Below are 19,433 nucleotides of genomic sequence, written 5' to 3' on the forward strand. Positions count from 1 at the left end.
TTTAACATCTTTTTCTCTTGTCCTCTCTGTGAACCTGAACTGCAGTTCAGCCTTGTATTTTTTGTCTATCCTACTCAATGTTTATCGCTCTGCTGCTCTCCCGCCACGCTTCTCAAGTCTTTTGAAAAGATAACTTCAATCTCTTTTTTTTCTCATTTTCCCTTTGTAACACATTAAAATTGTTTGAGGATATAATATCTTTTATTATTATCTTTTCTCCTCATTGAAAAGAACCACAGGAGATTATATTCTCTATTCTATTCTGTTCCCCCTTTCTGTCTTTAGCTTTCTTCTCTGCCTGTATATAAATGTTCAGATCTCCAGATTTTTCTCTCAATCTATTTCTATCTCCTTGTGCCGTCGTGCTGCTCAGGAGTATATCCGTAGACAGCTGGAAGAGGAACAGAGGCAGTTAGAGATTCTCCAGCAGCAGCTACTGCAGGAACAGGCATTACTGCTGGTAACCACAGCCCTCCCACGTGCTACAACTGCTCCCCAACTGTGCTGTGTGATCCCTGTCCCCACTGCATGCACCTGAATGGAATATATATTCTTTGGCCTATTAGCTACGGATTTGAGCAAAAACATTTTCCTCTGAAATTGATTCGGATCACTGAACGCATGTGCAGTATCATTTAGTTGGCTGGATCTCAAAGGATTTTACAGAAAAAAAGACTTCTGTTTTGACTGCCCTGTTATGTCATGCAAAGAAAATGTAGGACACTGTTGTTTTCCTCAGTGCCCTGCTCTTTTTTTAAGAGTATTTCCTTTTAGTATTTGTATACTGCATCACTCATGCACTTTAGAGCTAAAAATTGAAGACTGACAAGTTTGAAAGGAAACCTTTTGAGATCCAAAGGCCACAAAAATGACCCTAGTGCCAAAATCCAGTGCTGTGCTATGTCATTATTCTTGTGCCCATCGCTCCAATACTTACATTCCTCTTCCCTGTTTTTCCTGCAGATTTTGTTTGGTTTTTTGCCAGAGCTATATGTAGAAAGTCTGTTTGTGTTCCATATTGGGTTAATCCAATGGTCAGTTTGTATGTTTGTCAGGTCTGTTATGTGAATGCATGACTCAAATCTGACACTATGTGGAAGACTGTGTCACACAAAAAGTATTTTCAAATACAATCAAAAGGGAAATATTGTGTATGGACTTTCCTCCCATTTATTCAAGCCATTCTGAACCCTTAAATTCTGCACATGTAGGGAGGGATAATGATCATTAGAATACGCATCCACTGTTTTTCTACCTGACTTTATAAATGCACTGAAAGTTCCGTAATACCTATTGACCTAAATTTTGTGTCGATATCTACTGGTACCTCATCTGCCTCAGCCGTTTTCCCTTGTGCTAATTTGTCTTTGTGTCTTTGCTCCCATATAAAATAGTTTCCTCTTTTTTGTTTCTCATCTCTTTCCTTCTTGCCATTCACCCTCTACCTTTCTTTCTTCAGGAGTACAAGCGCAAGCAGATTGAGGAGCAGCGGCAGGCAGAGCGGCTACAGAGGCAGCTCCAGCAGGAGAGAGCCTACCTGGTGTCTTTACAGCAGCAGCAGCAACAACAGCAGCAGCAGCAGCAGGAGGGAAGACAAGCAGAGAAGAAACCGCTTTACCACTATAAGGATGTCGTTAATCCTAACGACAAGCCTGCCTGGGCTAAAGAGGTAATATACATGGCATGCAAAGCTATGCATGGTCTTTTGAACTTGCTTGTCTTCCATGAAGAAAGGTTCTGAGCACCAGGTCTGTGTACTAAATGTTTTTATGCTGATGTCAATAATGTATTTAAAGTGAACCTCAACCAGTTGCCTTCTTGCATTGTGGTTATCTTATTTAGCAGGTTGTACTAGAAGCAGGAACTTTGTGAGGAGAGTAGTGGAGAAACTTTGCTTTTTTTAATCGAAACACCCTTTTAAAATGAATTCTGTTTCTTTAATAATTACGCTGTGAAGTGTGCTTTGTGTGTGTCTGTGTTGCTTAATGTCCTCTGACTGTGACCCCTAGGTCCCGAAGCAGCAGCAGCATGCTCATGGTAACCCACCTCGTTCCCGCCTTCGACATCATCAGTCATTCAACCAGCCTCAAACTTCTAGCTCTCACGGCCAATCTAGACCTCAAGCGCCTAAGCGTACTCTGTCTCATTCTCCCCAGCTTCTCTCCAGCCAGCTTCCCCATATATGTATTTCAGTAGACCCTGGTGAACCCCTAGATCCAGAGTTGAAGCTGGAGATAAGCCAGCAGGTCAAAGAACTTAGAGCTCAGAAACACAATCGAAGGGGGCGTAGCCCAGGGTATGTCCTAGAGCACAGTAAGTCTGTTGACCAAGGGCTCAATAAAGGTCCTGTCAAGAGCCCCAAACAAGGCTCGTGTTATCTACCAGAGCCTAGCAGTCAAAATGGGAAGCATAGAGATAGATGTCTATCTGTCACAAGTCAGCCAACCATTAAGGAGCTAATGTCTCAAGAGTCACAGCTTAAGGCTCGACCTCATCCGATATCTCCAGGACAGACCCAGAATCCCACGCCTTCCAAACCCGTGTCCTTAATGGTTAGTGCCCATCGACGTGGCAGGTCACACTCACCCTGCAATAGAATAGATGTAGACATAGAGCTTTATAATCCGGGAGGATGGCACAAATCGTTGAGGCAAAGCGTGAGCCATGACAGCCTTACAATGCACTTGGACTCAAAGGCAGTTGACCAAACTGACCTACTCTCTCAGTCCTTCCCTGCAAATGCTCTCTGTTCTGCCCTATCTAAACACAGGAACTCCTACTCACCTGCTCCCAGCAGTAGCAATCTTCTCCAAGTCCCTGATAACAATCACTTACTTTCCCCTCTTTCCGATAGGGGCATGACCTCTGAGACATGGAGGGAACATGCAATTAGAGGTAGTTCCTCTATGTGTGATCTTAGTGCTTCTGCCCCTGCAGGGTTACTAAAAAGAAGCATGAATAATATTATTTCAATGAGTTCAAACTCTCCATCCCCTTGGTTGTGCCTTTCTCCTCGCAGCTCTTCTCAAATTTTCCGCACACAGTCCTCCACATCCTTAGTGTCGCCGTCCACATCCCCAGTATCGCCATCCAGCAGTTTCTTCTCTCCTCCATTCTCCCCTGAGAGCCCTGGGTTCAACACAGAATCTCCTTATTACCCCACCTTAGTCTTGCCTAACCAAACGTCATTTCCTAACAGTTCACCTCACTGCTCCCCACAAGGCTCTCCCTTTGGATCCCAATCCCAGATCGCCAGGTCTGTTGGAGCAACAGAGTGCTAGACTCTGCTCCAGCACATGTATATAAGACCACACACACACACACGCACACACACGCACGCGCACTTGTACTTCTATATTTGTGATTACATAAATGCTCCACTCTACTCATTTTAACTACTGGAGCATATCAAGTTTTTGTATTACTTCTATGGCTCAGATATGACCTTGATAAATTTCTAAAACACTGCTTGACATAACAGTCAAAAGTACCAAATTTCCCACAAAGACAGAGGTACAATTGGATACATGCAGAATGTTCATACTCAAGCATACAGACAGTAAAAGGTACATTTCCACTTTTGTCCCTATAAAGCTTATATATATATTCTTCTTACTGTTAGTAACACATTTAATTATTCATTTTATATAGCTCGTATTATTTATGGGCTTAAGATCAAGGGGAGAGGTGCCTGTGTTCAGTTATAGTTTAATACCACTTTGTAGATACAGTAGCCTAGTTAGCTAGACCACTCATTCCCCCCTGCCTGCCCCCTCAATGCCCCTGCCACCCAGTTTCCCAGAGGGCACCGTGATGAGCCTACTTCTAGATATCTTGGATTTGATGGCATCAGGGAAAACCCACCCATCTCATCTTCCAGTTAGGTCAGTCAACCAGTAAATCATATCCTAGCCTGGTGATGGGTGCTGGCCAAGTGGTGGTGGGATCCTTTTAATAAACCCGAGATGCCTTTCTGGCGACCTATTCTTCTTCCTCATCTCATACAGTATTTTTTTCTGTATGTAGATGCAACATTGCCAACAGCTAACCTCCAATATTCTCTTCTCTCTGTAATAGAAAGAGTTTTTGGGTGGTAAACTTATGACAAACACAAAAAAATGAAATATGCACTACCCAAAAGGTTTTTCTTCATCTTTTTCTAATCTCTCTTTTCTTGTTGTTTAGTCAATATACTAACCTTGATTACACTCCACAGATCAAACTTCGATCTCAGCAGTACTTCGCCTAAACCACTGAATGTTTTTCTTTCAGTTATTTGCAGACTGTTTGTCTAAATCTGATTCCATCATCCGTAGTTGCATTTCATTCAAGGAACTAACAAAAGCTGTTTGATGCTGTAGATGTCAAAGTTGCAACGTTGTAGTTGACCTTGTAGCAGGCACCTAACAGATTTGAGGAATGGCTCGGTATCGCATAGTTGTTTTGAACCAGGTCATAATCTGAAATAATCCTGCTAGATTATGTGAGCTCCTGTGGATTTAGAGAAAGCTTTTAAAGAGAAAGGCACTCTTGTTTACCTTGGGGCTGTTGAAACTAGAACCCGCTGAGCCATCACTCAACCCTGAAACTACAGATGGGTAGAGTGTTTAGAGTGGAAAAGTGTGATTTTGGCAGCTGGGCGTATCCCTTGGAACATTCTCCTATTGCACAGCAGATAATCTGATAATCAGATTACACTGGCAAGAGGAGCTTCCTGCCCCTTTCACACACAGATGTATTTACTTTGACACACGTGAGCACAGTTCAGTGGAAACGGACTGGAATTACACAAACACTTCAACATTGCGTTGTGCTTACGTGGTTCTTTTATTCTGTTTTGAATGTGGCATCTGATAAAGCAGATTAGAAGCTATACTTAAACTTTCACTACAGCCATCAGACACTCTTACTCCTCAACATGGAGAAACGACACCACAAACAACTTAATTGAGACATAAATTAGTCAGACGCCCAATCTGTTTGTGAATAAAAAACCTATTCTTTGTGCAAAACAAAATCTTTGTGTTATTGTTGGCCTGCTGGTTTACCCTGATAAGGGCTTCTGTGGAAGTCTGGCATGGCTCACCTGTGTTATTATTGCATAGAAGAGACGGTTAAGACTGGTTTTAACTCGAAAAACAAGACTTCACTTAGTCACGCAGAGTCCTATCATGTCATTAAAACAATGTGCAATATAAAGAGAGGCTCTCGTAAATTTCTTATGTAATATCCATCAATCCATCAGTCGCACACTTCTACATTGCGGTTGTTGTCACCGCAGAGAAGAGTGATGTTTAAGATTGTCTAGTGGCTTGTAGAGGTGCATGGGTGTGTGGGTGGTGCCCATTGTGGATCATACATGGTGACTGGCTGTGTTGTGTGCTTCACTGTGAGTAACAGTCGTATGTGACCTGCCTCAGGTGGAGGAGCGATCTAAGCTGAACAGGCAGAGCTCTCCAGCACTGCAGCACAAAGTGTCCAACCGCATCTCCGACCCCTCCCTCCCACCCCGCTCCGAGTCCTTCAGCAGTGGGGGCATGCAGCCTGCCCGCACCCCACCCATCCACCGTTCCAACGAACCACAGGTGTGTGTGTGTGTGCGCGCGCGCAAAAAGAGGCACTTTCACCTTTCGTGCCTTCTCTCACATATTGTTGTCCACCTCACCCTTAACCATCCTTTGTCCATTTCACTCACACTGTTAAACTCTGACTTCATCAATGTGTTTATCCCCACAGATGGCTCACCTGGTTCCTGTGAAAACCCACACTAGCTCCATGTCTGGCTCTCAGTCTCTGCAGGACCAGAAAGACTCAGCTCTCAGTGAGAGTGTGAGTGTGGGCTCCCCCAGGCCTGAGATGCCTCGTCAGAACTCAGACCCCACTTCTGACACCCCGGGACCTCCACAGCGCAATGCTGGCAGGGAGGAACGGGACCGTGACAGGGATCGAGATCGGGATCGGGACAGAACCGCTTGGCTGAGAGAGGAGGACATCCCACCCAAGGTTGAGATTCATAATCAGAAATGAAGGCTAAGAATATTTGGTATCTTTTATTAACCTGTGTTTATGCTTTTTATTTATTGTTTCAGCATTTTTTGAACTCTGTGTTTAAATATTGCATAGTGTAGTATACTTGCAATTTTATTAATAATCCTGTTTTAAATGAATGTTGGCCTCTCCAGCTGCTTGACAAAATTCATGCTATACTGTACATCATGGTGTTTTACCATTTCCCTCTTTGCCATGGATCGGTAGTGTACTTTACAAAGACGAGGATACATGTTTTGAACGTTTTTCCAGGAGAAAAAGCAAAGTTTTATCTTGTTTCTGTGTTTGTCCAGGTACCCCAACGGACCACTTCCATCTCCCCAGCCTTGGTCAGGAAAAACTCTCCTAATGGAGGAGTAGGTCTGGGTCCTCGGACAGGTTCTCAGCTTATAAGGGCAAGGTAAAGGACAAAGTAGCAAACTGATTTTGAATTACTTTCTGTAACATTTCCCATGTGTTATTCCTTAGTGTGTTTAAACAGAAATAAAAACTTGTATTTATTTGTACTTTTGTATGAGGATACTGCGTATTTAAAAGGTCTGCTTTCATCCTTTTTCAGCAACCCTGACCTGCGGCGCTCTGAACTCTCTTTGGACGCTATGCTGCAAAGAACCTCTTCCAACTCATCATCTTCCTCGTCCCCTTCATCTCAGGGGGGTTCAGCTGAGAGGAGAGGTATAAAACCTCAAGCTCTTAAACACATAATACAGGCTCATAAGACACATACAAAACCTAATCTGGCAAACATCAACATCAAGTGAATGCTTGTAAGTAAACCAGAAAAAAACCAATGTGTAGGCAGAGGATCACACATACTGTGTATGCGTACCTCCACATACATTGACATGGATTTCGAGTCTATCAGCAGGACATTGCAGTTCTGCACCGATCAACCTGTCTGATGTGCCCTGTTACTCTGGGCCTCTGGAGAGGTTGAAGAGAGGAAATGAGAGAGGGAGATAGAGAGAAGCGCAGAGCGAGGTGTCAAACAACAGGCCAGAGGGATATCTAAGATATGCATGGATTTCCCTCTGACAAACACATAGAAAGGTTGAAGTACCTTGATATTAGTTGGATTTATTTTTCAACTCTGTTGACAGAAAACAGTCTTAAAGATGGAATAAATACAGATGGAGAAAAATAAAAAAAATTCTAATGAACGAGTTTCGCAGTGAATTAATATCTAGATTTGAGTTAAACTGCTAATTTTCTTTTAATCGCCATTTTTTGTTTTGGTAGGTCAAAGCAAGCAGGAGGGATCCCCTCTAGGAGCCAATCAAGAAGCAAAGCTCAAGCAGGAGGAGGGACGTGAGTCAACAAGACCCAGCAGACCTGCCGTGAGTCAAACAACACAGACACACAAAGAACCTCTTTCTGTCACAGGCATCTCCTCTCTGGGAATCTTTTACAGGCCTCCTCCTCTCTTTTTCTACTATTCACTTGATCTTTCTTTCTCTTCCCATCTCTTTCTTCTTCTATTCTTCAGAGCTATAAGAAAGCCATAGATGAGGTTAGTGAATATTGCGCCCCCCCTCCCGTTTCCTTTATTCTGGTTTTCCTTTGATCTTCAGAGGCCCTTTTCTTCCCCTGGCATGATGGAGTTAGTGGGTTTCACAAGAAGATGATGTTTCCTTTTTACGCTGACATATCAGGGTGTAATGGCAATAGCAGTGCATGTGTGCTTCTACACACATACCTGAGAGAGTGTATATTTGGATGCGTGCCTGTGTGGGTTTGCATGTGTTGGGTGGGGGCGTGTGTGAATATGTGTGTACTGCAAAGCACCTGAACAGTCTTTGAATTTCTTTTCCTGTTTCTCCATTATCACGGTTACTGGTCAGGAGGAGCTGGTAAGCGCACCGTGTGTAATAATCCTCCCCCTGTCTGCATGATTTGGTCTGATCCATCTGCTTGGGTGATGGGGAGGCGAGGGAGGGGAGGAACCATGGGCCAGTTGGCATGGGGGCGATTGGTAGAGTGGAGTAATTCTGCACTCCAGTAGTTTATAAAGCTTGATTATATGTCTTTCTCTGTTCTTATGACTTGTGTTCTCAAGGGTCGTACTTGCTTGTGAGTGAATGAAAGTGCTGATTTTGATCAATCCTCATGTTGAAAGTTAGAATTTAACTGTTAAGATTTTTTTAAAGTGTACTGCCAGATCAGCACTCTTGTTCCACGGCTCTTGTGTACAGGCTCGGATTGCTATGTGACAACAATTAAGTTGGCCTTTAGTCTTGATGGTCATTATTTGTCTGAATCTTTGACCCTCTCCGTTTCCTTTGCCCGTTGTGTGTGATTTGGTCTCTCAGTCTTGAGGTTCTGAGACTGAATGAAATCACCTTTTCTCTCCTCTTTTGCCTTTGTTCACAGGACTTAAGTGCATTAGCTAAGGAACTCAGAGAACTAAGGGTAGAGGAGGGAAGCAGACCTCCAGTGAAGGTAAATTCTCTAAATTCAAACATAAATAAAAAGTTGAGGATGGAAAATAGACAAAGCTAAAAGCCTGTTTATGTTGTGACGTTAATCAGGTAGAATGGTAGTGACAAATCTTCATGTAGAGATAACGGGCAAAACAAAGTTCTCGTTCGTTATTAAACAGTGCAAATTTAAATTAGACTCTGTCATGTTAGATATCTCTGACCACTGCTACAATACAATTTTAAATTGTAATTAGCCGATGGGATTCAGTCTAAAAGAAACATTGCTTTAAATATATTTTTGCTTATTTATAGTAATCTCAGGTTAATCGTAAAGCTACAAGTTGTTTGAATTGCTTAACATTTTTTTTAGGTTCCACCTAACTTAAAAGTGACTGTTATTTTGTGTTAAAAATGTTTTTATATATATTAAAAAGAACAGAATATGTGTATCTATGAGATCTAACAATTGTGTTTGCAGTGCAATTTCTTCTTCACAAAAATCCTTAATTTGTTTCTATTAAAAAAGGGGAAAAAAGATCTTGCTAGGCAAAACAACTTATAATAATAACTGACCTATAATGACTTTCTTCAGCCTTCACTGACACTGCTGACTGCACCACTCTGCCCCACTTCTCTTTACACGGCTGAGCAGAAACCATACCCCACTACCACACTTGCATCCATATCTGCTATTTTGCAGTCTATTTCATTTTTGCTGTTGTTGCCAAAATTGATGATGCATTTGTGCAATAGTGCCACCAACTGCACATTAGCAGAACAGCATGAAAGATCTGTGTTCTCTTTCCCACATTCTTCACTGATCGCACAATATAAACCAAACCGTATATATCTGGTGCAGTCTAAATGACTTCTAGAGGGAATCAGATACAACCGTAAATCTTCTCTCATCAGTGTTTCTTCTCAGTGGTTCGAAAGTAAATTTTTCTCTCTACGTCTTGTTCATTGACACAGGTGACAGACTACTCGTCTTCCAGTGAAGAATCAGAGAGCAGCGATGAAGATGGGGAGACAGATGGAACTGTTGCTGTGAGCGATATTCCCCGCATAATGTACGTTTTCGCCTTCATGTTTCCTCTCTTTTGCTCTGACATGCTAGTGTTCGTAGGTTTGGGATTAGCACAATGCCAGTAGCATAGTAGTTGGTTTAATTTTAAATGTAAATATTTAAGTCTCTGTATTTTTCTTGCAGGCCAGCAGTGCAGAGTAGTGGAGAGTCATATGGAGGGTTGACAGAAGACTCTCTGGGAGATGCCTATAACAGCTCGAAGGACAGTACTCTAGTAATGAGAGAGGTGACGAATATGCATGCACACACTCAAACATGCTTACACACTTACAAAACTGTTATTGCTGTAGAGCAATATATTTTTTTGTGCTCATCTTTCTGTTCTCCTAACTTCTCTTGATATTTATATGTCTTTATTTGTCACACAGGCAGAGGAGAGGAGGAGAGGAGGTCATAGTGAGAGCAATGGGTTTGGAAATCATGGTAACCATGGTAACCTCCCTGACCTGGTGCAACAGAGCAACTCCCCGTCAGCGACACCCACCACAGCCCTGCAGGAGCTCAGCGACATGGCTGAGGTGAGACACGGGCACAAATTGCACACTTTAACAATGATTCCTGTGTGTTTATGTCACACTAGGTAGACTGTTGTTGGACTTACTGATTGTTTTGTGTCTTACAGTTTGGTGTTGGTGGGTCCAAAGCATCATTTACTCCATTCGTTGATCCACGGGTCTATCAGACCTCCCCAAGTGATGACAATGAGAACTCAGCAGCAGGTAGTTGGATAGTGTAGAGTTTTAGTTAAATGTCAGTCAGTGAACTCCATCTTTGAAATCAGCTGTTAGTGGAAAAAGGCATTTCTTATCTGTCATCATTGTTGCCAAAATCACATATTCCCTTCTGTCTTTGTTCGTCTTTGTCTTGGCAGCCATGTTTGCCAATGAGCTGCTGAGGCAGGAGCAGGCACGACTAAATGAAGCCAGGAAGATCTCTGTGGTAAATGTCAACCCCACCAACATCAGACCCCACAGTGACACGCCAGAGATCCGCAAATACAAGAAACGCTTTAACTCCGAGATCCTTTGTGCTGCACTCTGGGGTAGGACGGTGTAGCCTTTATCTTACCCACTACAGAAAGCAAAATATTCTATTTGTGTGCTTTTGTTTGCTTTTCTCTGACTCCAACTCTTATCCGTACACGTTTAGGTGTGAATCTACTAGTGGGGACAGAAAATGGTCTCATGCTGCTCGACCGAAGTGGACAGGGAAAAGTTTATAACCTGATCACCAGAAGGCGTTTCCTACAGATGGATGTACTAGAGGGCCTCAATGTGTTGGTCACCATATCTGGTAGGTTTAATATGCATACAGTATGCACAACTCGCTCATACCTGTACCTTAAGTTACACTTTCTGTAACAGACATTAAGGTAGTAAAAGACATGTTGACAAAATCTGTTTCGTAAGTAGCTTTTTATCTCATTTTTTACAGAAAGAGGTCATTTGTTTTTGATTCTTTCATTAATTTATTTTTTGTTTTACAAAAAATTTGATTATTATCATTTTAATACTAATTTGATCGATTTCATTTTCCTGTTTGCCCCTACCTTCACAGGGAAAAAGAATAAGTTGCGTGTCTACTATTTATCCTGGCTGAGGAACAGAATATTACATAATGACCCAGAAGTAGAGAAAAAGCAGGGTTGGATTACCGTAGGAGAACTGGAAGGCTGTGTGCATTATAAAGTTGGTAAGTGTCTGTTTGTATGAATAAAAATAAAGTTTAATTTGAAGGGCCATTGTAGTTAAAGTGGTATTATCTAACCTGTTGTGAAATTTATAAACCGAAATTAAAATGGGTAATATAATTTGCTGCTGATTTTGACGAATACCTTGGAATTTTCTCAAACCCCAACTTGGTGAAGGAGCTGATGTGCAAGAGCTTTCTTGAGAATTTTAGAAATTAGTCAGTGCTTGGAAATGAATCCATTGTATCTATGGTGAGAGTTTTAAGAAGTTATGAACTACATGAAAGAGTCAATTTGATAACAGACCAAAGCAAAGGGTGCGATCTTAGCCAGAATCTTCTCAAGAAACCTGGCAGGAATCATATCAGATGGCCAAGAAAAGGTGTGCATAGGAGATATTTGGGAGATCTGCCATGCAAATAGCTGGGACAAGGATTAAGCAATACTTAGAAGGTAAAATCTAACAACATAAGTCTCTTAAGAAATCCCAACCAGCAAATGCTGTGGGAGCACGAACCTAAATAAAGAGTTCCTTGATACTAAATAAATAAAACTGAGTGTTCATTATATACACTGGGCCAATGTAAGGCCACTTCTAATTTCTTGTTGTCTTAAATGTGTCTTTGTCATGTTTGCAGTCAAATATGAGAGGATCAAGTTCCTGGTGATTGCTCTGAAAAATTCCGTGGAAATCTATGCCTGGGCTCCAAAACCCTACCACAAGTTCATGGCCTTTAAGGTAAAGAAGTAAAAACTGAAATGACATCAGTGCTCAAAAACATACTGGACACACGCATAAGTAGAATGCATGTCTACTGCGTGCACAGCATGTGTATAAATTTATATGAAGTTTATATACTATATATGACTGCTGGCCTTGTAAATTACAGTTTCATGGATTGACTTTATGATTTTATTTCTGTTTCTTTGATCGCGCCTCCCTTGACTATGTGTCATTCTCTTTCAGTCATTTACAGACCTACAGCATCGTCCCCAGCTGGTTGACCTGACGGTAGAAGAAGGTCAGAGGTTAAAGGTCATCTATGGCTCCAGCGTGGGCTTCCATGTCATTGATGTGGACTCAGGCAACCCTTACGACATATACATTCCCTCACATGTAAGTACAAGACTACTTTCTAAATATGTCTAAACATGTTTTATCAATGGGACTCTTTCTGTAACCATCCACATCTCACTCCTAAGTTTTTTCAACCGTTACCTGCTTATTGCCGCTTGAGACAACGCTGACTCATCTGTTGTTTCATGAGGATTGACTCATGTTGGTTCTGGCAATACAATTTACTTGGATGATTGAATGTCATTTTTTGTAGTTTGCTTCACTTGGTGTATAGTACTTGGATTATCTTTGTTAAGAAATCAGGTTGTTCATGTAAACTGCTTGCTTTTATCACAGAGCATAAAGAAGGAACACCTACTTCCAAATGTGACTTTAGAATTGCTATCAAAAATCAGCTTGTTCATTTTAACCACTCCACTCTTTGAAGGTTGGGAGACAGTCACTAATTTTCCTCTTGTATGCTTGAGTGAAAAATTAAATCTGGTTCTTGCATGCAGATTAGTTTGTTCCATAGTGGATGCAAATCTCAGGCTTTAATGCAAATCCAGGTCAAAGACAGTTCAGCCCAAATCTTAACTTCTTGGCAATATTTTAGTAGACATGATGAACCACAGATGAGACATGTTATTCTTGAGCTGTTGTACCGTGCAGTAATGCATACTGTACATGGGGATAAATACCCGAATATTCTTAATCACTGGCATGTTTTGCTGTTTCAACCTTTCACCCATGCTTCTTTTTTCTCTCCTTCCCTGACAACTTCCTCCTCCAGTGTGCCAAACAGATGAAGGTGACATCCTGCTATCCACCTTTTAGATTAGATCAATAGTTCTTTAGTAAAACCCCTGTAGTGGATACACAGCAGCTACATGTGCCTATATGCAGTTCACTAGTGTAGATATTAGATAACCAGAAACTGGTGAACAAATTTGTCTTACCCACAGCAGACAGCACAAGGCTCTCGAAACATGTACTTACTTCCAACAAGAACAAAAACACACAATTTAAACTTAAAAAATAAAAAAGCTGACATGCAAGAAAATAATTTGTATTACAGTCAAACAGCGTTTCCATTGACTGTATTGCAGTCAGGTTTTGGGCATACCTGATGGTATGCACTTGACTTTCACAGATCAGTACCACCACAATTTGATAGCTTGTGTACAGTAATTGAATTCATTAATACATGAAAGCTAGTTTGTGTTTTGAGTGCCTTTGTAAATGTATGTGCATATTCCTGTGGGGGTAAGATGAGTTTTTTCACTGCTTGCCTTTCTCCTGAATTGTTGTCTTAGAGTTCATCTGGCTGCCACAAACTGCTTTCAGGTAACTACCATGAAATAGCATGCTGACACAAGTAACAACACTTACTGTATTCTGAGGCACCACAAATGGAAAGTATACAGGTTCAAGCAACCCAAAGACTTTCATGGTCTGAGGCTCCAGATACTTGAGCAGGTTGTTTGAGGATTATAGAATATAGTCCAACCCCCCCCCCCCCCCCCCCCCCCCCAAAAAAAAATAAATAAATAAAATAAAATAAAAAAAATGAACCCACGCCAGTCCACAGCTTAAATTCTAGTGATGAAAGCTCTATAATATTTTAATCTAATGTAGATTATGATTAAAGTTGACAGATTTGATTAAACCCTCTGAAATGCTTGCGTGTGTTTATCTGTATTAGATCCAGAGCCAGGTGACACCCCATGCCATCGTGGTGCTGCCAAAGACTGATGGAATGGAGATGCTGCTGTGTTACGAGGACGAGGGTGTCTATGTCAATACCTATGGTCGAATCACCAAGGACGTGGTGCTACAGTGGGGAGAGATGCCTACCTCTGTTGGTAAGCCCCACCTACATATGGATTTATTAATGCTTTTGATTAAAATAGATTTCTGTTAAAATTGATGTAATTATAGAGTAATTCAGTCCAGACCTTAAAGCAGCACAGAGAAATAGCCAGATCAAAGATCTAAATTAAATTAGCAAAATATGAAATAAAGAAATATTAATATGCATTTCAGCTCCTACATGTGTGTGCATGCGTGTGTGTTGTGATATGAGGTCTCTCAGAACTGTGCTAAAAACATAAAAACTCATTAGTACAACCATGAAAGAGGCTGTCAAAAATGAGGAATCATAAATAGGAACCACTAGCTCTTATAGTGAAGCAGTTCACTGATATGGTTTGCGTTAAATTGTAATAGTAGGCAGGTCCACTGTAAACCAATGCAAACTTGTTCTGAGTTTTGAGTAGACCTATGCGGTTTAACATAGCTCTTAACCACCATCATCTGAACACAAAAGGTTGATATATATTTTTGCAAGCTAGTTGTTCCATCCCTATATTCCACATGATGCTCCTTCCCACTTGGAGAATTGATGTCAAGGCCCATTGAAACTGTTGTGACAGTATGTGGTGTCCCAGAACCCTAATAAGACACTTAATGTTGCTTGCTGTGTTTGCCATGCATCTGTATGTTTGAGAACTCCAGAAAAGACTCTAAAAATACTGTTTCTTTCTTGTGTTGTAGAAAGTATTATCATGGGGTGGCTAGTAGTGTTACATTAGTACAATAATGCTAGTTCTACCTGGATTATTAAAATCTGTCCCGTGAGCTCAACTGGCAAGGTTTAAGAACTGCCATGTTGGCGAGGAATTGTTCATGAAATATATTTTATTTCAGTTGAACTGCTCAATAGTCGCCTCTGACCTCTTACTTCTGTGCAGTGTGGAAAAAGTACAAAGAATAGGTCAGCACATGTAAAACATTGCATCACTGCATAACTTGCTAGTTAAGTTTTCAAGAAAAGAAAATATGCGAGTAATAAAGTTATAAAGTCTTTCTACACTGTGGTCTGTTGAGTTTTTATATATACAAGGAAATGAACTGTATGTAAATCTGATTATACACTGTTTTACATATTTTTTTAATGTTTTTCTATTTTTCAGCCTATATTCATTCTAATCAGATTATGGGCTGGGGTGAGAAAGCCATAGAGATTCGTTCTGTAGAAACGGGTCACCTGGATGGAGTTTTTATGCACAAGAGAGCCCAGAGACTAAAATTCCTGTGTGAGCGGAATGACAAGGTAATATGCTGACTTACTGCTTTGGACTAGTGTGGCACTAGTCACATACTGTAAAATTACCTAACATTGCTTGCTCTAGTTTTGACCTATCTCGAGTGTTTTGCGGTTGCAGTGCTTTTCTGTATGGATAGAGCAGAGCCCACATTTGCATATGGAAGCTTTTAAAACATGAATTCTAAGAACTAAGTTTATTATACGGTGCACCCGAAACATAACCAAACAACAAAGTTTGAATGAACTGCCACGCATAATTTTAGCGTTTTGGGAATAATACTGCTGTATTTCAAGAGTGGGACCATATCTCATACACTCCCCTTTCAGTCCCATGGTTTATATATGCCTCCCTGCACTCCAGGCAGTTTATTATCTCCTTGTCCTTTCTAATTTCCCACACTTCTCATTAGTACTGTGGATCTGCTCAGCCCAGGAGCTGCTGCCAGTCCTCATTAATGCCTTCTTCAGGCTATATGGATATATGCTTATCTTTCAATAAATGTCGCCTAGCCTAACTCCGGATGTGGTCCCTTCTAGTGAAAAAGAGTTTTAGATGCAGGTTGGACATACCTATACATATGTCACAGTTTGTAGGTGGTGATGTCTCGAGTACACTTAACATATTATTTGATAAAAGTAAATTCAATTGCATCATTGCTAATAATAATTGTGCTTTTTGAGAACACATGCTTTTCATGTTTTTTTTTATCCAGGTATTCTTTGCATCCGTGCGCTCAGGAGGTAGCAGCCAAGTTTTCTTCATGACGCTCAACAGAAACTCTATGATGAACTGGTGATGTCTCCCCTTACTCACTCTGCCTCACTCTCCCACTGGTGGCAGCCGACCTTGACCCACCACACATCTCACAAGTGAACCCGACTCACCGAGATGCCACAAATGAACTGTTGCAACACTGGAGAGGCTAACAAAGTGTAGAGAGAGAGAAAAAGAAGTTATTTTAGTGGAAAAAAAAAAATTCTAAATAAAGACAGAAGTTATTCTAGATTAAACCGGGTCATTCAGAAGCCATCCAGCTGACTGGCAAACTGGTGCCACCGACTTTCCAAACAATCTCTTCTTCCCTGTTTCTCTGCAACTCTTCTTTTTATGTAGCTCAATTTTTCTCTTTATTCCCTCAAAACTGACCAGTGCATCCAAGTGTTTGACAAATGTAGAAATACACTTTTGACCTTTCTTAACCCCCCTCCCTTCACTCCTGTCCATCTTGGTAGCTCAAACTCATTTTCAGTCCTTTGAGACCCATATTCATCAATTTCTTTACTTCCTACCCACTGTGTGTGGAATACTACTACACCTCAGAGATTGGAGAAGCAATATATGAATACAATTTAATCTAAATTTAAATATACTTCTAATAGAACAGTGCAGGGAGTGCAGCTGAGAGATGACAAATCCTCTTTGAATGTCAGCGATGAAAGCAGACAGCCTGATTGATTTTCTTTCTCCTTTGACACTCCCTTCCTCCTCCACTTCCTCCCCTCACTATCTTTTGGTTTCTGAGAAAACCGAGTTGTGATTTAACGTTCGATCGCATGCCACCGATAGAGATGCGGTGAGACATTCTGCCGTCAGGTGGGTCTTAACAGTATGCAAAGATGATATCTGTGTCCCTTTAAAATGAAAATCACTGGTCCATCCTGTCCTCTTCCCTTCTTTGTTTTCCTTTCATTCCTCACCTCACCCCTTTCCGCCAACATCGTGATGATGATCTCTTCACTTTTACGTCTTTAAACTCTGAAGGTGCTGCATCAGATATACTGTAATATTAAACGAGCAATGGGAGTGGGGTTTTTTTTTTTTTGTTTATTTCTGTTCTTTTATTTTTCTGTGGGACAGTTTTGAGTCAGACAGTCTTTGAAGTTTGATGAAATGTACAGCACATCTGTGTCTCTGAAATCAGGAGTGTATTTTAGTGTGTACGTATGCGTGCGTGTGAATTTGTGTATCTCAATCAAAGTTGGACATTGAAATCAATGTCCGGCGAGAATAAAGTAATTCATGTCTTTGTGTGTAAACTTACCTTAATCTGATCAAAGCAACACTGAGTGTGTTTACATGCAGATTTATAATTTTATCTTCGTAGTATGAAGTTTATGAGTTGGTGTCTGAACACCATACGTTTAAAATAGGCAATATTAATGGCTGATTTTGGGGTGGGAGGGGGGTGTTTTGTGTGTTTCCATGAACACAGTAGTGTCTTGGCTGTTCACTCTTACAGCCGCTTAGCTGCAGAAATATGACAATGCATATAAAGAGCTCATAGCCTCAACAGGATATGAGCTACTATCCCAAATACTGTGTGCATGTGAAAGCACTCGTTGTTAACAACTGTGGGGTCGTCTTGAATCATGCTCCTCCTTGGTTGGTTCTTCTGATTTTTGGCTCCTAACTGTTTGTACAGTGCCTAGCATGATGTAAGCAAAACTTAATCAGAGGCCAAAAGATTACTGCTTTTTTTTTGGCCGATATGGTTACATTACAGGTTTGTTTTTGGTTGTTCTTTTTTTAATCTCTGTGAAGGTTATTATCTAACGTAACTGACTGGCGATGTTATTTTTCTCCACTTATGGAGATGTACATTAACAAATTTAAGAGTTTGATTATTCTTTGAAAGGAGCAACTAATTATGACGAAACTTTGCCATATATGTCCAAATACTTTGCACAGCTCAATCATCAAAATTATGAAATCGATTTTACTTGTCAAAATTGAGGCGATTTTGGCTTTACATTAAAACCGTCATCATCCCACCACCTGGAGATAAGCTTCGGGAAGCTCATGTAGAACTCAGTTACTGTAACTATGAAAATATGAAGACTTTGCATGAGCAGTAAATTAAAACCACTAAAGACATAAAACTCACACCTTTAACAGAAATGCAACCAGCTGGCACACCTGCCACATATAATAGTCCTGGTGATGGTTTAAATTTAAAGTCAGAGCTTAAAAAGATGGACTCCTGTTTTGTAATAACTTTGCTCTTAGATTTCTCAGTAAATTGGTTCTCTGGTTCACAAAAAATGGACATGTTTCTCAAAGTAATGATCCTCTGATTGAAGTTCTTATTTTCTGTTAAATTGTTGAATGTTTTCTGTTGTATTTTCAAGGATTTTTTACACATCCATATACAGTAGTAGCTGTTACTGTGCACCTGTAACTTAGGGTTACCGATCTCTGTTAGGGGGAGCAGGCTCTAACATTATAGCAATAAAGAGCTTAGCTGCAGAAACCAGTGTCTTCCGTGTGTGTGTGTGTGTATGTGTGCACACATGCATTTCTGTGTCTGATTAATGATCATGTGGGAATGGGGCATTATTGAGGTGTTTGTTAATCATTTAATTCGCTCCCCTCATTGGAAAATGCTGACTGTCATTACACTGAGGTTTCTCCTTTCAAAGACGAAACCACTTTATTCTTTATTCAATTTAATTCTTGTTTTCTTTATTTTAAAAGAGCATTACTAATGTCCTGTTTTGGGATTTATTTGTTTTGTAAAAGAGATGCTGTAAGAGAGAAATAAATGAAACTAGCATTACTCTTCTCGAGTTGTGTGCTTTCTAAACATGTTTATGAGAGAGTCAGTTGTTTTTTGCAAGTTTGCACATTCGTATCACGTCTGATCCTCAGACTTTGTCCAGTCCAGCACTCAAGTATATCATTAACAGCAAATGTGTGTGTGTGTGTGTGTGTGTGTGTGTGTGTGTGTGTGTGTGTGTGTGTGTGTAAGAGTGAGAGGAAGAGAAAGATAATGTCATTGCTCCTATCAAGAAAAGCATTTTTTAGCAACAATATGCTAACTTTGGATTCCATATTTAATTGCAATATAAACGTCATGTTTCATAATAATCAAGTGGAAGCACCACACAGAAGATCTTTAGATCAGAACTTTTCAACGTAAATTCTTCGTTGTCTCATTATACTTGCCATAAATATGATATACTATAGTAGTATGTAGGTTTGTGCATTGAAATCAGGAATATTATTGCTTCATTTATTTGTA

The 19,433-nt window shown here is 40.6% G+C and overlaps 1 protein-coding gene across 8 annotated transcripts in view; it reads left to right on the forward strand.

Annotated features, from left to right (window-relative positions):
• LOC146646710 (traf2 and NCK-interacting protein kinase-like) overlaps window positions 1-18,959 on the forward strand; it is a 55,092-nt gene extending 36,133 nt beyond the window's left edge. Inside the window, exons 14-35 of one of the 8 annotated variants that reach the window (XM_085390580.1) lie at window positions 374-460; window positions 1,460-1,669; window positions 2,010-2,552; window positions 5,421-5,585; window positions 5,737-6,003; window positions 6,342-6,448; window positions 6,608-6,723; window positions 7,288-7,385; window positions 8,419-8,487; window positions 9,441-9,538; window positions 9,679-9,781; window positions 9,924-10,073; window positions 10,178-10,274; window positions 10,427-10,597; window positions 10,705-10,848; window positions 11,113-11,247; window positions 11,884-11,984; window positions 12,213-12,362; window positions 13,096-13,113; window positions 14,008-14,167; window positions 15,278-15,417; window positions 16,125-18,959. In XM_085390580.1, coding sequence (XP_085246706.1) covers window positions 374-460; window positions 1,460-1,669; window positions 2,010-2,552; window positions 5,421-5,585; window positions 5,737-6,003; window positions 6,342-6,448; window positions 6,608-6,723; window positions 7,288-7,385; window positions 8,419-8,487; window positions 9,441-9,538; window positions 9,679-9,781; window positions 9,924-10,073; window positions 10,178-10,274; window positions 10,427-10,597; window positions 10,705-10,848; window positions 11,113-11,247; window positions 11,884-11,984; window positions 12,213-12,362; window positions 13,096-13,113; window positions 14,008-14,167; window positions 15,278-15,417; window positions 16,125-16,208 — 3,213 coding nt within the window. In that variant the 3' untranslated portion in view covers window positions 16,209-18,959. Of the gene's footprint in view, window positions 1-373; window positions 461-1,459; window positions 1,670-2,009; window positions 2,553-5,420; window positions 5,586-5,736; window positions 6,004-6,341; window positions 6,449-6,607; window positions 6,724-7,287; window positions 7,386-8,418; window positions 8,488-9,440; window positions 9,539-9,678; window positions 9,782-9,923; window positions 10,074-10,177; window positions 10,275-10,426; window positions 10,598-10,704; window positions 10,849-11,112; window positions 11,248-11,883; window positions 11,985-12,212; window positions 12,363-13,095; window positions 13,114-13,618; window positions 13,650-14,007; window positions 14,168-15,277; window positions 15,418-16,124 lie in introns of those variants that run through there. The other 7 variants (XR_014908708.1, XM_085390581.1, XM_085390584.1 and 4 more) reach the window with 7 other exon arrangements.
• Window positions 18,960-19,433: the final 474 nt, after the last annotated feature.

The sequence above is a fragment of the Rhamphochromis longiceps genome, linkage group LG19 (genome assembly GCF_057381845.1).
Source record: "Rhamphochromis longiceps isolate RC_006_pf linkage group LG19, R_longiceps_female_GT1.1, whole genome shotgun sequence".
Classification (NCBI taxonomy): Eukaryota; Metazoa; Chordata; class Actinopteri; order Cichliformes; family Cichlidae; genus Rhamphochromis; species Rhamphochromis longiceps.